The 16144-nt window shown below is 40.4% G+C and overlaps 1 protein-coding gene across 1 annotated transcript in view; it reads left to right on the forward strand.

Moving 5' to 3' along the window:
- The window catches only part of thoc5 (THO complex 5), a 30961-nt gene that overhangs the window by 13735 nt on the left and 1082 nt on the right, over nucleotides 1–16144 (forward strand). The window contains exons 9-14 of the mRNA XM_069307447.1: nucleotides 652–754; nucleotides 3074–3299; nucleotides 4764–4924; nucleotides 9161–9348; nucleotides 13197–13312; nucleotides 13434–13630. Of these exons, the coding sequence (XP_069163548.1) occupies nucleotides 652–754; nucleotides 3074–3299; nucleotides 4764–4924; nucleotides 9161–9348; nucleotides 13197–13312; nucleotides 13434–13630 (991 nt within the window). The remainder of the gene's footprint in view (nucleotides 1–651; nucleotides 755–3073; nucleotides 3300–4763; nucleotides 4925–9160; nucleotides 9349–13196; nucleotides 13313–13433; nucleotides 13631–16144) is intronic.

Consider the following 16144-nt stretch of genomic DNA (forward strand, 5'->3'; position numbering starts at 1 on the left):
TGAGTGACTGGTTTGATATTAATGTAGATGTATGTCTGTATGACTTCAGTCTGGTTGTTTAGTATATACATGAATGGGGTTGTGAGGGAGGTTAAGGTCAAATTTCCAGGATTCGGGCTACAGAGACAAACAGCCTCACAGATCAGGCAATCATCAGGAAAGGCTGTCCGCAGGCTAGACCTGCCAGAGCAGAAGAACTCTTGAAATGAGTTAGTGGGTGAGTGATATTTTCTTTAATATCTGTCACTTCATTTCACTGTTTTGTTAGCTTGTTTCACTAGGCTGATTCCTCCTCGCTCCATACAAGTGGGAAACACAATTCAACCCCATTATATGGCCACATTTCCTCATGTGGTAATTTCATGGCACAATAATAATGTAATGTAACATTCTTCTTCTTTGTTGTTACTTCTGCACTCTGTAACTGTGTGTTTGTAACTAGCAATCAGCATTGATGTAAGGTTCCTGAGCCTTCCATTTTTATTATCCCATACATTCCAATCTTGTATAAAAGCCTACATAATGCTCAGTTCATGGTTATAAATCGCAGCCATTTATCTGTTATAAGGTACGTGTAATAGCTGGTGGTAGTTAAGATGGTCACTTTTATTCATAATTATTTCTTCATTTATGTTTGTTTTCTTTTTCCAGAGGGAAACAATGTGGTTATTGCATTTTACTATATGCAAACCTTACGTATAGTGACTGCAAAGTGCTCAGTGCACCTTCACGAAAAAACCAAGTCTGCTATGACGTAAGAATTTTACTGTATTATTAATTTTCCTCTTAGACTTTTACCAGAGGTAAAATCTTTTATGTTTTGTTGATAAAGAAATAATTTTGACCAACTGAATGCATCTCTATCTCTGTGCATGATTTTCCTTCCTGTAATGTAGAGTGCTGAATGACTTTGAGTCCCATCACTTGGCTTTCGGCCTTAATCACATTATTCCTACCCATGGAAGCCCTTGAAGCTCTTAAAGTAACACATCACATCCTAAAGTCCCAATTTGTAACTTGATTGTACTCAGAGTGTAGTCAGGCAACTTATACAGACAATACAGGAGTGTATCTAGTGAACAAATGGGTGTGGGTATAATAGCAGTCTGAAGTACAGTATAGTTATTTATATGTGGTGGTAGAGCCTTCAAAAAGAGGTGCAGTTTATAGTCAGTGCAAGTGGTTCACAATCAAAAGATCTAGGGTTTGATTCCCACCGGAGGACAGAGACTTTTGATCAGGCTTCCTTTCACCTAATGCCTCTGTTCACCAGCAGTAAATATGTACCTTAGAGTTAGGCAGCTGTCGTAGGGTGCATCATGGGTGAGGTCAGTGATTGGCCCATGGGAATCTTGATAGGCCTAACAGGCTTCCTGTCCTCTACAATAGCAAAGTATACCATATGGTTACCATACAGTTCTGCACAGTGGCTCCAACATATGGATTACTGTATATTGATCTAGACATATCTGGATTTAAGCGAAGTGTGAATTTCTGGAATTTTGCCCTTTCTAGAAATGTTTGACGGTGGCTCCCTCTTGCTAGCTGCCTGGTTGGCTCCAAGGAGGAGTGCACAGCCTCATTTTAAGGCATGCTCTTTATACTCTTGGTGTCAAAGACTAGTTTTTACCTTCAGAGTCTGATAAGCCTCTGCAGTATATGCTGTGTTATGGGATGGATTTGCCCCACTGAGCCCAGACTTGCTGGTGCAAGTTTGTGAGTATTATAAAATATGTTAGTAAATATAACGTTTTTAACAATGATAAAGATATCTGAACTTACTGCAAAAAGTATGCATTAAATGTAGGAGATGGTACATTAAATGAAGCACAAGAATACTGTTACAGTATAGCATTGATTATTTAATGTTACATTTTATATTGTGCAATGATTTTTCAAAATGTTCTGCAAGAGTTATTGTAGAAATAACTGCAATATATGGATTTACAGTATACAGTAGAATGACTGTTCTGTTCACTTTGAAAATATGCTGTTTTCAATAGTTTTGATAACAAAATGTATTCAGCAGTGTTTTCTTTAATTTACAATAATAAAAACACTAAAAGTTTAGTATAAAATAATGAGAAATAGCTAAATTAAGATTTAGTAGAATACAGAGGAGCCTTAATTCACAAATTTAATCCATTCCGGCACCGAGCTCGTCGTTTGAAATGCTCGTCTTTCGAAACAAATTTCCCCATTTAAATTAATGGAAATAAAATTAATCAGTTCCACCATAAAAAAACATCAATATGATATTTGATTTTTAAATAATGGAGCAGCCTACCTGACATACACTGAATACAGTACACTGAACGAACCTTTATGACAATTTTTTATTTATTTTTTTTATTTATTTTTATTTATTTTTTTTATTTTTTTTTTTTATTTTTTTTTATTTTATAGAAAATGGAGCAGCCTACCTGACATATACTGAACGAACCTTTTCGACGTTTTAATTTTTTCAATTTTTTTAATTTTTTCACTGGTTTTATTTTTTATAGAATATGGAGCAGCCTACCTGACATATACTGAATGAACCTTTTTGACATTTTCTTTCTTTCAAATTTGTTCAATTTTTTTATTTTTTATTTTTTTTTATTTTTTAGCAGCCTACCTGACATACACTGAACAAACCTTTTGACATTTGTTCTTTTTTCAAATTTTTTATTTTTTTTTAATTTCTAAAAAAAAAAATCAATGCTTTTGCAACATTACAGCAGTCACTCCTTTACATCCCTGCATCATTACCATCTTTTAATACAAAATCATTGATTTGCATTGTTGGAGGCATCTGGGAATTTGTGAGAACCAGTGGGAACGCTAGGAAGCACCACATGGTTTTCTCGTTAATGGAGCGAAAGCTCGTCAATCGAGACAAATTTTCGGCGAGTGGCGAGCTCGTTACTCAAAATGTTGGTAGATGGAGCTTCTCATCACTCGAGGTTCCACTGTACTTGTAAGAGTGAAAAGGGTCGTGCAAATCTGTCAGCTCAAGCGAGAGTACACTGTGCTTTTATACTGCTATGTCATGCCAGTAGAGTGGATTGTCATGGAAAATTTCTCTCTTTAGAGATGTGATCAGTGGAGATACACTCTTGAACTGTCTCTTCCCTGATGATGATGGGCAGACATCACCAAATCCGGCCAACTTCTTCCAGCTGAACCGTCTGCGGATTAATCTATCTGATCATCTCACTACGACTGGTAGACCATACAAGTGGGCTCAGACCTTGGCTGGTTTATCATTTTCAAATTCAAAACAGTCATGTGTTGGTGGTGAAGAGTCTCAAGAAATGGTAAGACAAAGTGTTTTCTTATTGTAGCATGTCTAATCTAGCATCATAATTTTGCTAGGCAATACAGTATATGTTTTCAGGGACTTGCAGAGAGTTGAGTGTTCTTGAAGGCCTGTTACCAGGATGTGAGAGATTATTCACAGGGTTGCTGCAAGGGTTACAGCTTAAAAACTCATTGGTGCACAAAGTTAATCACATTAATAATGGTAATGTAATAATAAAGATAAGTACTAATAATAATCATTTCATTTCGTAGTAAAAGTATAGTAAATTTGTTCGGTTTTATTGTGTTTTCAAAACTTGGGTCTTAATTTCTTAACATAGTTCTGGTAATAAAAATGTTGTCTGTATTGGGCCACAAGAATACAAGTTTGAAGAATATTGCAATATTCTTTGTCGGTGTGTGATGTCAAGCAGTGGTTAGTGCGGTTGTTGAGTACACATGAATGAACCTTCTAGAGGTCATTACTAGCTGGAGTGAACATTTTCCAGTGCACCAGTATGACCCTAATGTGAGGGCTTGGAAAGTTTGTTGCTGTACTGGTGCAGGATGTTGACCTTCCCAATGTAAGCATGATCCTTTTCATGGCGCCAATGAGCTCTTGCATTGGGGAGCAACCGAGTAGGGCTTTACAATTTGTGTGCTATCATGTCTTCATTTTTCCCAATATATTAGTTGTATTACCTTTATTCTTTCTGCTAACCTCAATTTCTTATGCTTCATCATCACCCATCTCATAAGTTAGCACTATGCCTTCTCTAATTTTATGTTTTGTAATGTATTCTACACCACTGTTATGAATTTCAATTTGGGTCTGACAAAAGCTGTAAGAAATTTTTTGGTCTATTTTCATTCTTATACACAAAGACTATATTGTCAATATTTATAAATTCTTATGTATATCGTATGTTCTTGCAGGTAGGCAGGATTACTCTCATTCTTGGAGTTTGTTCACTTTTTGTATCTAAGTAACTTACTCTCATTTTGATATGACTCATTTCTACAGTTAAAGCTGCTGAATTGGCCTCAACTACCTCTTCAAGTTTCTATGTCCTCAGGTGCTACTGATACTTATGACTTATTGACTGGGTACCAGTCCTTAATTGTTTGCCCCTTTTCACTCAGCAGTAGTTAAGGACCTGGTTGTTAACCGATTGGTGGGGTTCATGGTCCAGGGAAAACTTGTAAAGTAAGGCTCAACATGAGCTATGGTAAGGAAAAGCTTTAGGCCAGCTAACAGGAGTCAGATATCATCTACTCCTGTACCCACATGTGTAAGAAAACAAAAAGCTTTGCCCGTGTCTACTTTGTCTATGTAGATATTCATATTTCTGCAGCATTGCATATCTTGGCTTATTTTATTTGAGAGATGGACATAGATAGTTCTTCATAAATGACTGAAAATGCTTCATAGCATTTAAGGGAGTTCTGGTTTTAATTGTACCATGTTTTTTGCATTTCAGGCTGCAGGAGCAGGAATCTCTGGTGGTGACACTGAGGTTGTAGCATGGCAGGACAGTGCTGAGCAGATGCCTCACACCATTCAGGCAATTCGTCGCAGACTGCAAGCTAGACTGGCTCTACATGCACAGCTAGTCAACCTGGAAACTGTTAATTCAACTAGGTATGGTCACTTCAGTTTTCTTTATCATTATTATTGCAATCACCAGCATCAATCATCATCGATTCTGTATACAGTACTGTAAATCACTACTCAATGAAGGTTCCCTCATATCCTTCTGCTGCCACCTTTCTTAAGCTTTGTCTATGCATTTGTGCTTGCATGTATCTTTTCTGAACAAGTCTCTCTCAATAGCTCTTTTTAATCCTGACATAAATGGCATTAGGACACTGAATATGTCAGGCTTCTGGCTCACTTTTATACCCATGGAGGACACTTACCCTTGCAAAGCTTGACAACAAGTAGAGAACATACCTCAGTCCACCCTTTATTAAGAGAAACTGCCTGCTATGCAACATAAATACAAAACAAACAAACTCTCTACAATGCCAAGAATCTCATAACTACAGAAGCACCTGCTATCCACCTACCCTGGCTGCCACCAGGTAGCAGCTTTACTGACTGCAGGATCAAAGTAGGTATACACCTCACTTTTACATCTGGCACCACAATAGGTACATCGGTTGTGCAGACTGCAGTATTTTCAGTTAACACTTTCGCGCTTTATATTAGAGATAACTCGTCACTGGTTTTTCTTACGGTTCCGCATAACTGCCTACTTTTCTCGTCAATCGAAAAAATATTTCTATAAATTCCATTTTTTAACCGAAATGGATGGGGATACTTTTGTTTTGTAGAGAATTTATTTGCGAAGTTTTTGGTACCAGAATGAATATTATATCACATAAACTTCTATGAGTAAAAAAAAAAATACACAAAGTATGTTTGGGGGTGTGGCGAGCGTGTGGCAGTGGGTTCCCTTTAGCCGTTGATATATCCAACACGTGGGAAATATTTGTATGTGTTATGTATATGTCTGTGTAGGGAATTTTACTGCGATCACTGTCATACAAATTATAAAATGTTTCAACAAGTATAAACATGACAAACATCAAACGAACGAAAACAACGCGTTCGTTTCTGCCGCGAACGCATACTGAGCGACGTGTTTCTATATTTGGCGCTTCTCTTACACATGCTTTGTACCAATGTTATACAGTTCATCTTATAGAAAATTTTATTGCGAACACATTGGTATAAAAAAGAAATACGTACATAGAAAAGTAGGGTCAGGAAACGTATAAACTTTCCAAGCATGATTTCCCCCCTGTGTTTTCGCCAGTGCGCTCGCGGCTAACTACTCTCCACTTCACACACTCTTGCGGGTGGGCAATTACCTATATTAAACATTCATATGCATATGTCCGTGTAGAGAATTTTATTGTGATTCCAATGATACCAAAATTAGCGATGTAGGACAACTGTAGGCTTCGCAACCATTAAGAAAGTGGAAACATTTTGTTGCTGTTTGGCGCTCTCGGCGAGTGATCTGCATAGTTTTTTATTTGGTGTTGATACTCCTTATGCTTGGGCGGCATTTTATAGGTATGCTCTTATAGACAATTTCATTGCGAACACAGTGATACCAAATTTAAATACGTGCGCCTTCAATTATTGTCAGGACAGTCAAAAGAGTGTACACTTTTTCGGTCTTACTGCGTAGGCGCGCGAAGTGCCGAAAGCATCTGGGGTATTGTTTTTTTTTGAGCGCCGAGAGCGCGAAAGTGTTAACTGGCCATCTTTAAAACTTTGTTGTCTCCAAGGTTTGCCTCAGTGTTATGAAAGTTTCTTTGAGTGTGTGAATGCTGGAAGATTGAGATATATGTTCCTTGATGCTGATTGTGAAAATCAACAACCACCAAAAATACCTAAACTAAGATTGTTGTGTACCCCCTTAACTGGTCCAGCTCTTCTTGCATCCACTTGAATCCAGCATCTGCCCCAGAAATCACAAATGAAAGAATTCCAGTTCAAAACATTTTTCCATGCAGTGTTGTAGAAAAACATGTAAAGAAATAGCCTAAGCTACTCTATCCCTTTGAGATGTATTTATTGCTTATCTCAATAAACATACTTGAACTTGAACTTATGTTGGAATGAAGTTCATACTACTATTGACCAAATTACTGTGCTTGTTGTTTCACCCATATTGGTATCGCCCATATTTCACCGCCTGTTGGTGCCCCCATATTCCCACTCCTCCACAAATTATATTTAGAAATTAAATGTTAAATTTGTATTCCTATGAAATTATAAAAATAAAGTAGTGTGTAGATATGAAAAAATTGGGACAAACTCCGTTGCTATACAGTACTCTGGGTTTAGGAACATGAATATATGCATTTGTCACCACCAATTCTCTGCCCTGAGAAACCACACAGCAAGGACAGGAGCTTTGATTGTGTTTTGAAGATTGTATTCTGGTCTGGTTGGAGTAGGCAATGGCTAATGTGTAGGGATCAAGAAGGCTTCTTGGGTTTCTCTTCCTCTCCACTGTGGTTTCCCAAGTGGGTCTAAGCGTGGAGCTGGGTTCCAAACCCAGTTCCTCCATTTGTTTGTGGGTGGGATTTGGTGTTTTGTCTTGGTTCTCCTTGGAGTTTACCGGATATGCTTCAGTATATTGTACTCTGTTTAAACACAAAGTTTTGTCTCCTGTCTATCAGTATAGTTCCCATTTTCTGTGTTTGCAAACCAGTGATGAAATAAATAAAAATTGGTTGATTTTAGTAGCCTCTTGAATGAGCAGTTGATTGTACGGCTGCCTCTTATCATTTGCCCTGCACACACAAATGTTCCGGTAGGTGTTAGCCTCGGTGTCAGGCTGGAGTAAGTCGAGTTGAGCTACCAATAAGTGCAATCCCAGGAATATTTTGTTGAGCATAATGAAACACCCTTTTCTGGACTGCACCTCATTAGCTTCCTGTTCCCTCCCTTGTTTTCTAATCAGCCTTGTAAGGTATGTGCTTGTCATGTGTGTTAATAGTTCACTTCCACACAGTGTTCAGGTACCCCCCAACTGCCACCTGGTGGCAGTTATGGGTAGTTGGATTAGCGGGGGATTAAGTAGTCAAGAGAGTGGTTTGATGTTTGTAAGGATTGTTAAATGCAGTTCTTCTCAGTAGTGGGCTGGGGCCGGAATCATCGAGCAGTTATGCAAGAACACTGCTGTACTTACCTGTACATATTTTCTCAATCTTTGATAAATGTAAACAAAGCCACCAAAGATTCAAACAGTTTACAAGCATCGATACTTCCCAATCAAATGTTGTTATTGTTATAAATAGCTGCCAAAGATTGGGAAAAGATGTACAGGTCCGTAAGTACTTGCATAACTACTTGTTAAATCTGGCCCCTGATCTCTAGTCCCCACGAGCTTCCCACCATGTGGAAGGAACAAGACTGCTGGAAAAGGTAGTTGTCCATTGTGGGGAGAATTTGTCATGAGGAGCCTAACATATTTACTGTCTCCCCATCTGTGGCAGTGATAGGCAATGGGAACTACAATGAGGAGGAGTAGCCCAGAAAGCTGCATCTCCTTACACTCAACACTTTAAAATAAAGTGAATATGGAGTTGCAGATGTTTCTCTACTTCAGAAATAAACAAACAACTTGTTGAAGAAGATTGAAGTATTTGCAGAGATAAATTTAAATTTATGAATTCACTTCTGTGCAAACATGGAACAGTGAAAGGATACACAAGAGAATACAGCAGCACTGCTTGCTGTATTCTTGCTGTCACACATTTTTCCTTTAAAGGAAAAATGTCTACATCACTGTTGCCAGTGATGTAAACAAGGAATTTTTAATTATATACTTTACCTAACTTTCACCTGAAGAATCAAAACAAGTTTATCATATAATTTAGGCTGTTGAAATTTGCTGCATAATGCTTGTGGCATTAGTTAATAAGGTAACAATAAACAGTGCAAAAGTATGGGCTGTGAGAAGGGCTTTGTAACACTGATGATGATCCAGAATTGATGGGAGTGAAGTGCAATTATTATTATTATGGAAAGGTAAAAAAATACAAATACTGTACCAGTAATGGTATAGGGTTAATACAAAATGCTAATGGAGTACATTTAACTGCTTGGATATTTTTGTAATGAGACGAGTATTCCCAAGGGGAACAAGATGCCAGATTTATAGATAGATACAACACACAAAATTTATGTAATGTTTATTCTAGAAATTGCAATAATTTCCATGAATATTTCATGCCGGTAAATGATTAATAACACCAACAACATTGTTAACTTGGCATGATTTTCAGGTAGAATTGCTAACAATATTTAGTTCAGTTTGGCACCACTTGCTAATACACTTTAACACCACAGTTCGATTGCAATACCTGCTGAACTTCTACGTCAGCACTTCCCAGGAAAGGTGTGTTCTGAGCTGAAGTCGTGGCGCCCTGTCACTTGGGCCGACTATGAAGCGGCCCCGTCCACTCAGTCATTACGTGAGGCTCAAGTTGTCACGCAGCAGCATTTATTGTTCTTGGCTATATTTGAGCGGAAACATGGTAAGTTTATAAACTTAAGGTGTCAGATAATACAGTTATACTAAATGAGTGCAATTAAAATAGGCCAAGTATCTTATTTGTGAAGTGCTTTTTTATCTATCTGTATATTTGATGCCTTGTTCCCACTGGGAACTTCCCCTCCTGGAAGAGCTGGTTATCAACAAATTTAGCATGCAGTTACACTGCATCCAGATGTTGACATTTCACTTATCACTCGAAACTTTTGCGGAAGTTTTCCACAAGAATGTACTGAAGTAACCATTTGCTTACACTAGCAAACAAAAATGTACAATACCTGCATGTCATATGACTAAGGATTGTCACGAGTAAAATACATATGAGAAATAGAAGAGGAGAATGAGTAAGGCAGGAGCATGTGAGTGTGCTGGTGCATGATAAGTGGTCATCTTGTGCATGTCTTACAATGAACATGTTTTGTGTGCTCCATTGACACATCAGTATATATATACAGGAGGGGGAGGGAACAGGAGGCAATTATGTAAAACAGTGAAAGAATATCTTAAAAAAGCTGGCCATTGTAGTGCCAATTAAATTATAAACCCTAATGTGGATTCTATATATATTTTTTCTGGAAGGGCTCTTATGGTGGCTTGCTGTTACTATCAACCTGGATAACAAGAATCAGTCATTTTAAGCCTATTGGGGGGCCAAAGGTTAAGAACCTGGCCACCTCTTAGGGGACAGGAAGCTGAGGGTACTAAGGGCCATCAGCAAGGTAGAGTGAAACAGAACAAACAACAGCATGGTAAACAAAACAAAATGAGGCCTGAAACTATCAACCCAATAGTCAAGTGGTTGACCCCTTAGTGGCAGCTGCACCTCCACCAGGTGGCATCACTCCCTGCTACCAGCTCCACTGAGCCAACTCGTCAGCCATTTAGCTGGTGCATATGTTCAACGTTGTTCCTGTATTTCATCCATCTTTTGAACTCTTGTCTTAAAGAAGCCAATTTCTTTGTTTTTTCTTTCCGTGTTTGCTTTACATACATGTGTTTGTGCCTCACTTTGTGTGTGGACACAAAGTGTTCACCTCGCGCTATTTGCATCCAGGGTTTTACTTCTCTAGGTGTTGCACCTGTTCTGATAGGGTTGTCTTCTCTGGTGTGTTTGAGAGGCTGTTCCCCTCTGGAGGGACCCTTGCCCTGGGTATACCTGGGTAGTGCAGGGTCTTTGATTCCTCTGCAAGGCTTTGAGGTTTAGGGGGCAGTTTGAGGTATTTCTTCCTTGAGGGGGTAGCACAGGGGGTTTATGGGGGTTGTTTTACAGAACACCACTTATGCTCTAGCCTGCATTTGGCATTTGTTATTCTATACTCGGTGAGCAGCCCCCCTGTGCTCAGTGCTCATGCTTGGTCTTTACTTTTGGGTCCCAGCATGCCTGCACTCAGAGGGCTTATGTTTGAAGGATGTGCCTCAGTCTCAGTCCATCTTCCAATGGCCATTCTTACTGCCCCTGCCATGCTGCCTGTTTGGCAAGTCATACCTTCCTCCCTGAAGTCTGCGACTAGTGTAATCATGGTTTATCCTATATGGCCTGGAGCTGAACCCTCTTGCCAGGGTTTGGCTCTGGGCTCTACACTGTTTTCTTCAGAGTAGTTCCATTGGGTGCAAGCTCCACAGGCCCTTCAGCGGCTTATGATTTGCCAGTTTCATATTCCGGCTTTTCGAGGTTCCGTCTGGTGGCGTCTTCCTTTCCTTGCACTCGACCTCTTCACACACCCCAGCCAGAGCTAATCCTCAGTAGTTCAAGGTTCTCTGCTGATCTCTATGTCTGGAGTTTATAACACTCGTATCATATGGTCTGCAGGTTCCCAATCTCATGGCACGTCGCACGTGGTTTTCGTCGTGGTAACAGTACGAGGTCTCTTTCTGTCTCTTCCTAGTTTTGCTGTGGCTCCTGTTCTTATGGTCCTTTAATTTTTGACTTGGCATTTTGTTGAGAGGCTTCTCATGCCAAATGCCGTTGGCTTTTATCAGTCAGCCATGGCACAGTTGCTGTCAGTAACACAGAATGTCATGATTTTGTCAGCACTCCTTCACAACTTCTGGTCATTTGTTCACATCCAGCCTGCTCATGCTCCTGAGCCTTCTTAGTTTGTTAAAAAGGCCCTTTTTTCTCTCTCTCTTGCCCCTTTGATCCAGGATTGTTTTTATTGGCCTTGGCTTCAGAGTTTAGGGTTAGGAAGCTTCAAGTTCTCTTCTGGAAGCTGGGATTTTGTTCTTTTCGCCCAGCGGCCGTTTTCTTCATTTGCAGTCTTCTCCTTTTCTAACTAAGAATGAAATGGCTGGTTTCTGGAGTTTTTTTTTTTGTTTTGTTTTTTTTGTTTTTGGTGATTGATGCTTGGGTTAGTTCAGCCAGGGATGCATCATTTGTTAAGTTTAGTTGCAGCTATTTGATGTTACTGCCGCACCATTAGTGGTGTGCATGGGGACGCTTTGTTTGTGCACCCTGCTTCCCTGGTCTCTTGTTCTAAGGCCCGTTTGTCTCGGGTCATCTGCAGTGTTATGATTAGTCAGCCTGTGGTAAACCCTAAGGCCAATGATATTCACCAGTTTTATGCTCTGTCTGCAGTTTTCTTGAACATGTCCTGGCCTGATATTCAGGCTTGAGAGCTTTGGCAGTTCAACAAAGTGCTAGCGCAACGGGCTTGTGTGGTTCTAGGTGGAGCGACATTACTGATTCACTCTCTTATAAGTGTTACTGGCTTCTGCTCTCCTATGCCCCTGGTAAATTCTTCTGTTTTTCTCTCCTTGGTGAGATGGCAACAGAGAGCCTCCATAGGATGTATTGAAAGCCTCTTAATGGTGGATCCTTGAAGATTTCCTGGACCCTCCCTTTCCCTCTCATGGGCTGTCATTTTATGTCTTCCTGGCTCAATTATGTATTAGGTGGGTTGATCCCACCTGATACATCATTGTATCAGATAGCAAAGTGTGTGGCTGCCTGGTGGCATGCAGCTGCTACTGGTAGGGTGAACTGTCTCATGATCAGGTGGGTTGTTTTGGGTCCTCGTTTTGTGTTTTGTTTACCGTGCCGTTTTGTTTTGCTCTACTTTTCTGGACCTTTTCTTGGTCTGAGTAATACAGTATCTTCATGCTCCCTGCACCTTTATAGTGGGACCTATAATTTCCTGTAGGCTCTCAGTGACTAGCATGGAGCCATCAAGGATCTGCCAAACAGAGGTGTTTCATTTCAGTCAATTTTTTCTTTCCTTTCCAAAGGATGTAGCATTTGCAAGTTTGAGAAACTTATCCTATTTCTTCCAATTTGTCCTTATTTAAATCTTCTAATAGTTCATTAAGACAGCAGTTATATTTGCTGGTGCAAGTACACTGTACATTCAATATTTGTGCAAAAAAAAAAAAAAAAAAAAAAAAGTATTTGCTACATGACATGGAAAAATATGTCCATTCTTTGCCGTGTCTACTTCATGATGTTAGATGAAGCATTTTCCAATATATTGGAACCATTCGATTGTGAGGAAAAGAACCTCTTATAAAATACTGTACCTACCTAAGCTTTAAAGCTTAGAAGTGCTTTGCCATGTTGAGCTCTTACACTAGTCCAAATGCACGAGTTTATTTGCTTTTGATCATGTATCTGTCATGAACATTTCTTGGTCACAACCAAGGAAATCACGAGACATGAAAATAAATTATATTTATAAAAACTTTAGTTACAGCTTATATGATGCACACTACATGGCAATTACTGTTTAAAAACCTCTTCCAGCATATCTTTTAATTGATAAAAAATTCATTTTTTAAAAATAAAGTCATGGTATCTTAATATTTTCTTACATAGGAATATATTTTTCTTTGTCACAGTACGTCTGGAAGCACTGGTAGCAGTGTCTCCAGATCATCCAAGCACAGTTCCTGTGGTGGCACTGTCTCTCTTATGGGAGGGCCACCACCAAACAACTAACAACCCACAGCTAAGGGTTAGTGTTTTGTCATGCTCACAATATAACAAGTCTTGTAGTAACATAATCTGTGACATGTTTTATCATAGTTCAATTTCTTTTCATGCTGGATGCAAATCTAACTTTTGTATCTTTACAGCATATGGAGAAGGAGGTTAATGTACATTGGGATGAATTAGTATCATCTCGCAGTGATCGCCTTCATCTCCTCCCATTGATTTTATACCGACTGGCAGTTTGTTTAGACGTATACACCGAGGCATACAGTGCCCACGCTGATGCTAGGGGACCAGATGCACAGTTTCATAAGGAAAAAATATTTTTCAGACCTGCCAGGTACGTTCAGGTGGGCGAAACCTACAGTACTCGTCAATAATATATGACCGCCTACTCGGGGCAGTGTGTAATTATGACAAAAACAAAAAATTCTGGTCTTGAGGATGAAAGATTGTAGATGGAATGTATGTGTACTTTGCACAATGTCACAGTGTGCACTACTTCCCTGGAGCCACACAGCTGTGATGTTTAGTTAGCCCTGGGCATTCATAGTGAGCAGTTGTGTTTCCTGCTTCGCTCTGGCACTTTGCCATGTTTTATTGCAGTTATGAGTAGTTGTGGTATGACGTTGCTCTTTTGACACCCACAAAATAAAGAAACCATTGCTCAGATCAATGCTATAAACGAAGCAGGTCACCAAATTTAATTGTTGGGTGTAGCCAAGTTTCTAGGAGGACCACACCAATGTTTCTGTGATGGAATGTCACCACAGCTTTTCCTCTTGGAAGTGTGCACAGTACTTTCTCGCGTTGACTTGGCTACACCCAACAATTAACTTTGGTGACCTGCTTCGTTTAACCCCTTAACTGCGTTGCCTCCAAATGTGACACTCCCGCAGTGCACAGGAAATAAATTCTCTGGAAAAAATTATTTTTTCTTTTTAGTGTCAAAAACCCTTCCCTCAGTATGTGTATGTAAAAAAAAATCGAAATTGTACTTACTTTGGCTGCTATGGGGTCCGGAAGTTGGGGCGTGACGTCATCATTCCCCGTGCGCCTGTGCCATAAGCTCTCGGGGGCGGTGGGGCGCTCGGGGCGGGGCGCGCGAGTTGCCGCGAATATATTTTCGTTCATTTTTTGCGCACCTTTACAAATACATTTTCATTGTTTTTATGTGCCAATCTAATGTATAATGAACACGTACACTATAATATCGCAGTACAACATCCGTACTGTCCGTAGACACTGTGTTACGTGCATGAAACTTGTGTACACATATGCAGCACATAATTACTATGTATCATGCTAATTTGTGTATATATACAATCTATTTACACACTATACACTGTCACACACTAAATACATTCACCATCAACACGTTCAGAGCACCGCGAGTGAGAGCTGCCACACCCAGCCAGCCCTCCCTAACTTCTCCAACATTGTATTCGCCGACTTTGCCCCTCCCATCATACAGTTATTCACACCAATATTTCATGTTCATTTATGTATATTTACAACATATGTACTCACTATACACTGTCACACACTATATACATTTACCATCAACACATTCAGAACATCGCGTAGCAACTGCTTCGTATGGGCCAATAGCAGCTGCCCCGTATGGGCCAATAGCAGCTGCCCCGTATGGGCCAATAGCAGCTGCCCCGTATGGGCCAATAGCAGCTGCCTCGTATGGGCCAATAGCAGCTGCCTCGTATGGGCCAATAGCAGCTGCCTCGTATGGGCCAATAGCAGCTGCCCGTATGGGCCAATAGCAGCTGCCCGTATGGGCCAATAGCAGCTGCCTCGTATGGGCCAATAGCAGCTGCCCCATATGGGCCAGTAGCAGCTGCCCCGTATGGGCCAGTAGCAGCTGCCCCGTATGGGCCAGTAGCAGCTGCCCCGTATGGGCCAATAGCAGCTGCCCCGTATGGGCCAATAGCAGCTGCCCCGTATGGGCCAATAGCAGCTGCCCCGTATGGGCCAATAGCAGCTGCCCCGTATGGGCCAATAGCAGCTGCCGCATATGGGCCAATAAGAGCTGAAAAGGAACCTAAGAAATCATTCGAAGATTCCTAGATGAACGAAATAATGCTGTGGTGCTGTGGCTAGCGCTGTGAACATCGTGAACAGCATTGAATCACTGATATTTGAACATTGTACCCAGTCATTATCACACTCAGGCTCTAATATAACACTATCATAGCTAAATAATACAAGTTATATATATATTTTGACATTATTAGGCGATGCTGTGGTCACATGCTGAACAGCAGTGCTGTGCGCTCATGCTGCGAGCGCCAGCCTTGGTTGCTCACACACTACTGAGGCTCCCACACCCAGGAATGTGGACCACGATTTTTTTTAAAGATGGCGTCTGTTTACAAGAGCCCTGAGGAAGCTGATGTGAACCCCATGTAGCCGCGGGAGTTTTGAATGGAACGTGAAAAATACAAATACCCGGAGGCGCGTTGCGCAAACCAGACGTGAGCCTGCTGGCGCGTTGCGCAGTTTAAGGGTTAAAGCATTGATCTGAGCAATGGTTTCTTTATTTTGTGGGTGTCAAAAGAGCAACGTCATACCACAACTACTCATAACTGCAATAAAACATGGCAAGGTGCCAGAGCGAAGCAGGAAACACAACTGCTCACTATGAATGCCCAGGGCCAACTAAGCATCACAGCTGTGTGGCTCCAGGGAAGTAGTGCACACTATGACATTGTAAACAGAAGTATGTGCCAGGTACACAACCTTTCATACACAAGACCAGATTTATTTTTTGGCATAATTTATTCACCATCCCGAGCAGAGCAACGCATACTTTTGACAAATACCAGTAACCACAATGTAT

This window comes from Procambarus clarkii, chromosome 60 (genome assembly GCF_040958095.1).
Source record: "Procambarus clarkii isolate CNS0578487 chromosome 60, FALCON_Pclarkii_2.0, whole genome shotgun sequence".
In the NCBI taxonomy this organism is placed as follows: domain Eukaryota; kingdom Metazoa; phylum Arthropoda; class Malacostraca; order Decapoda; family Cambaridae; genus Procambarus; species Procambarus clarkii.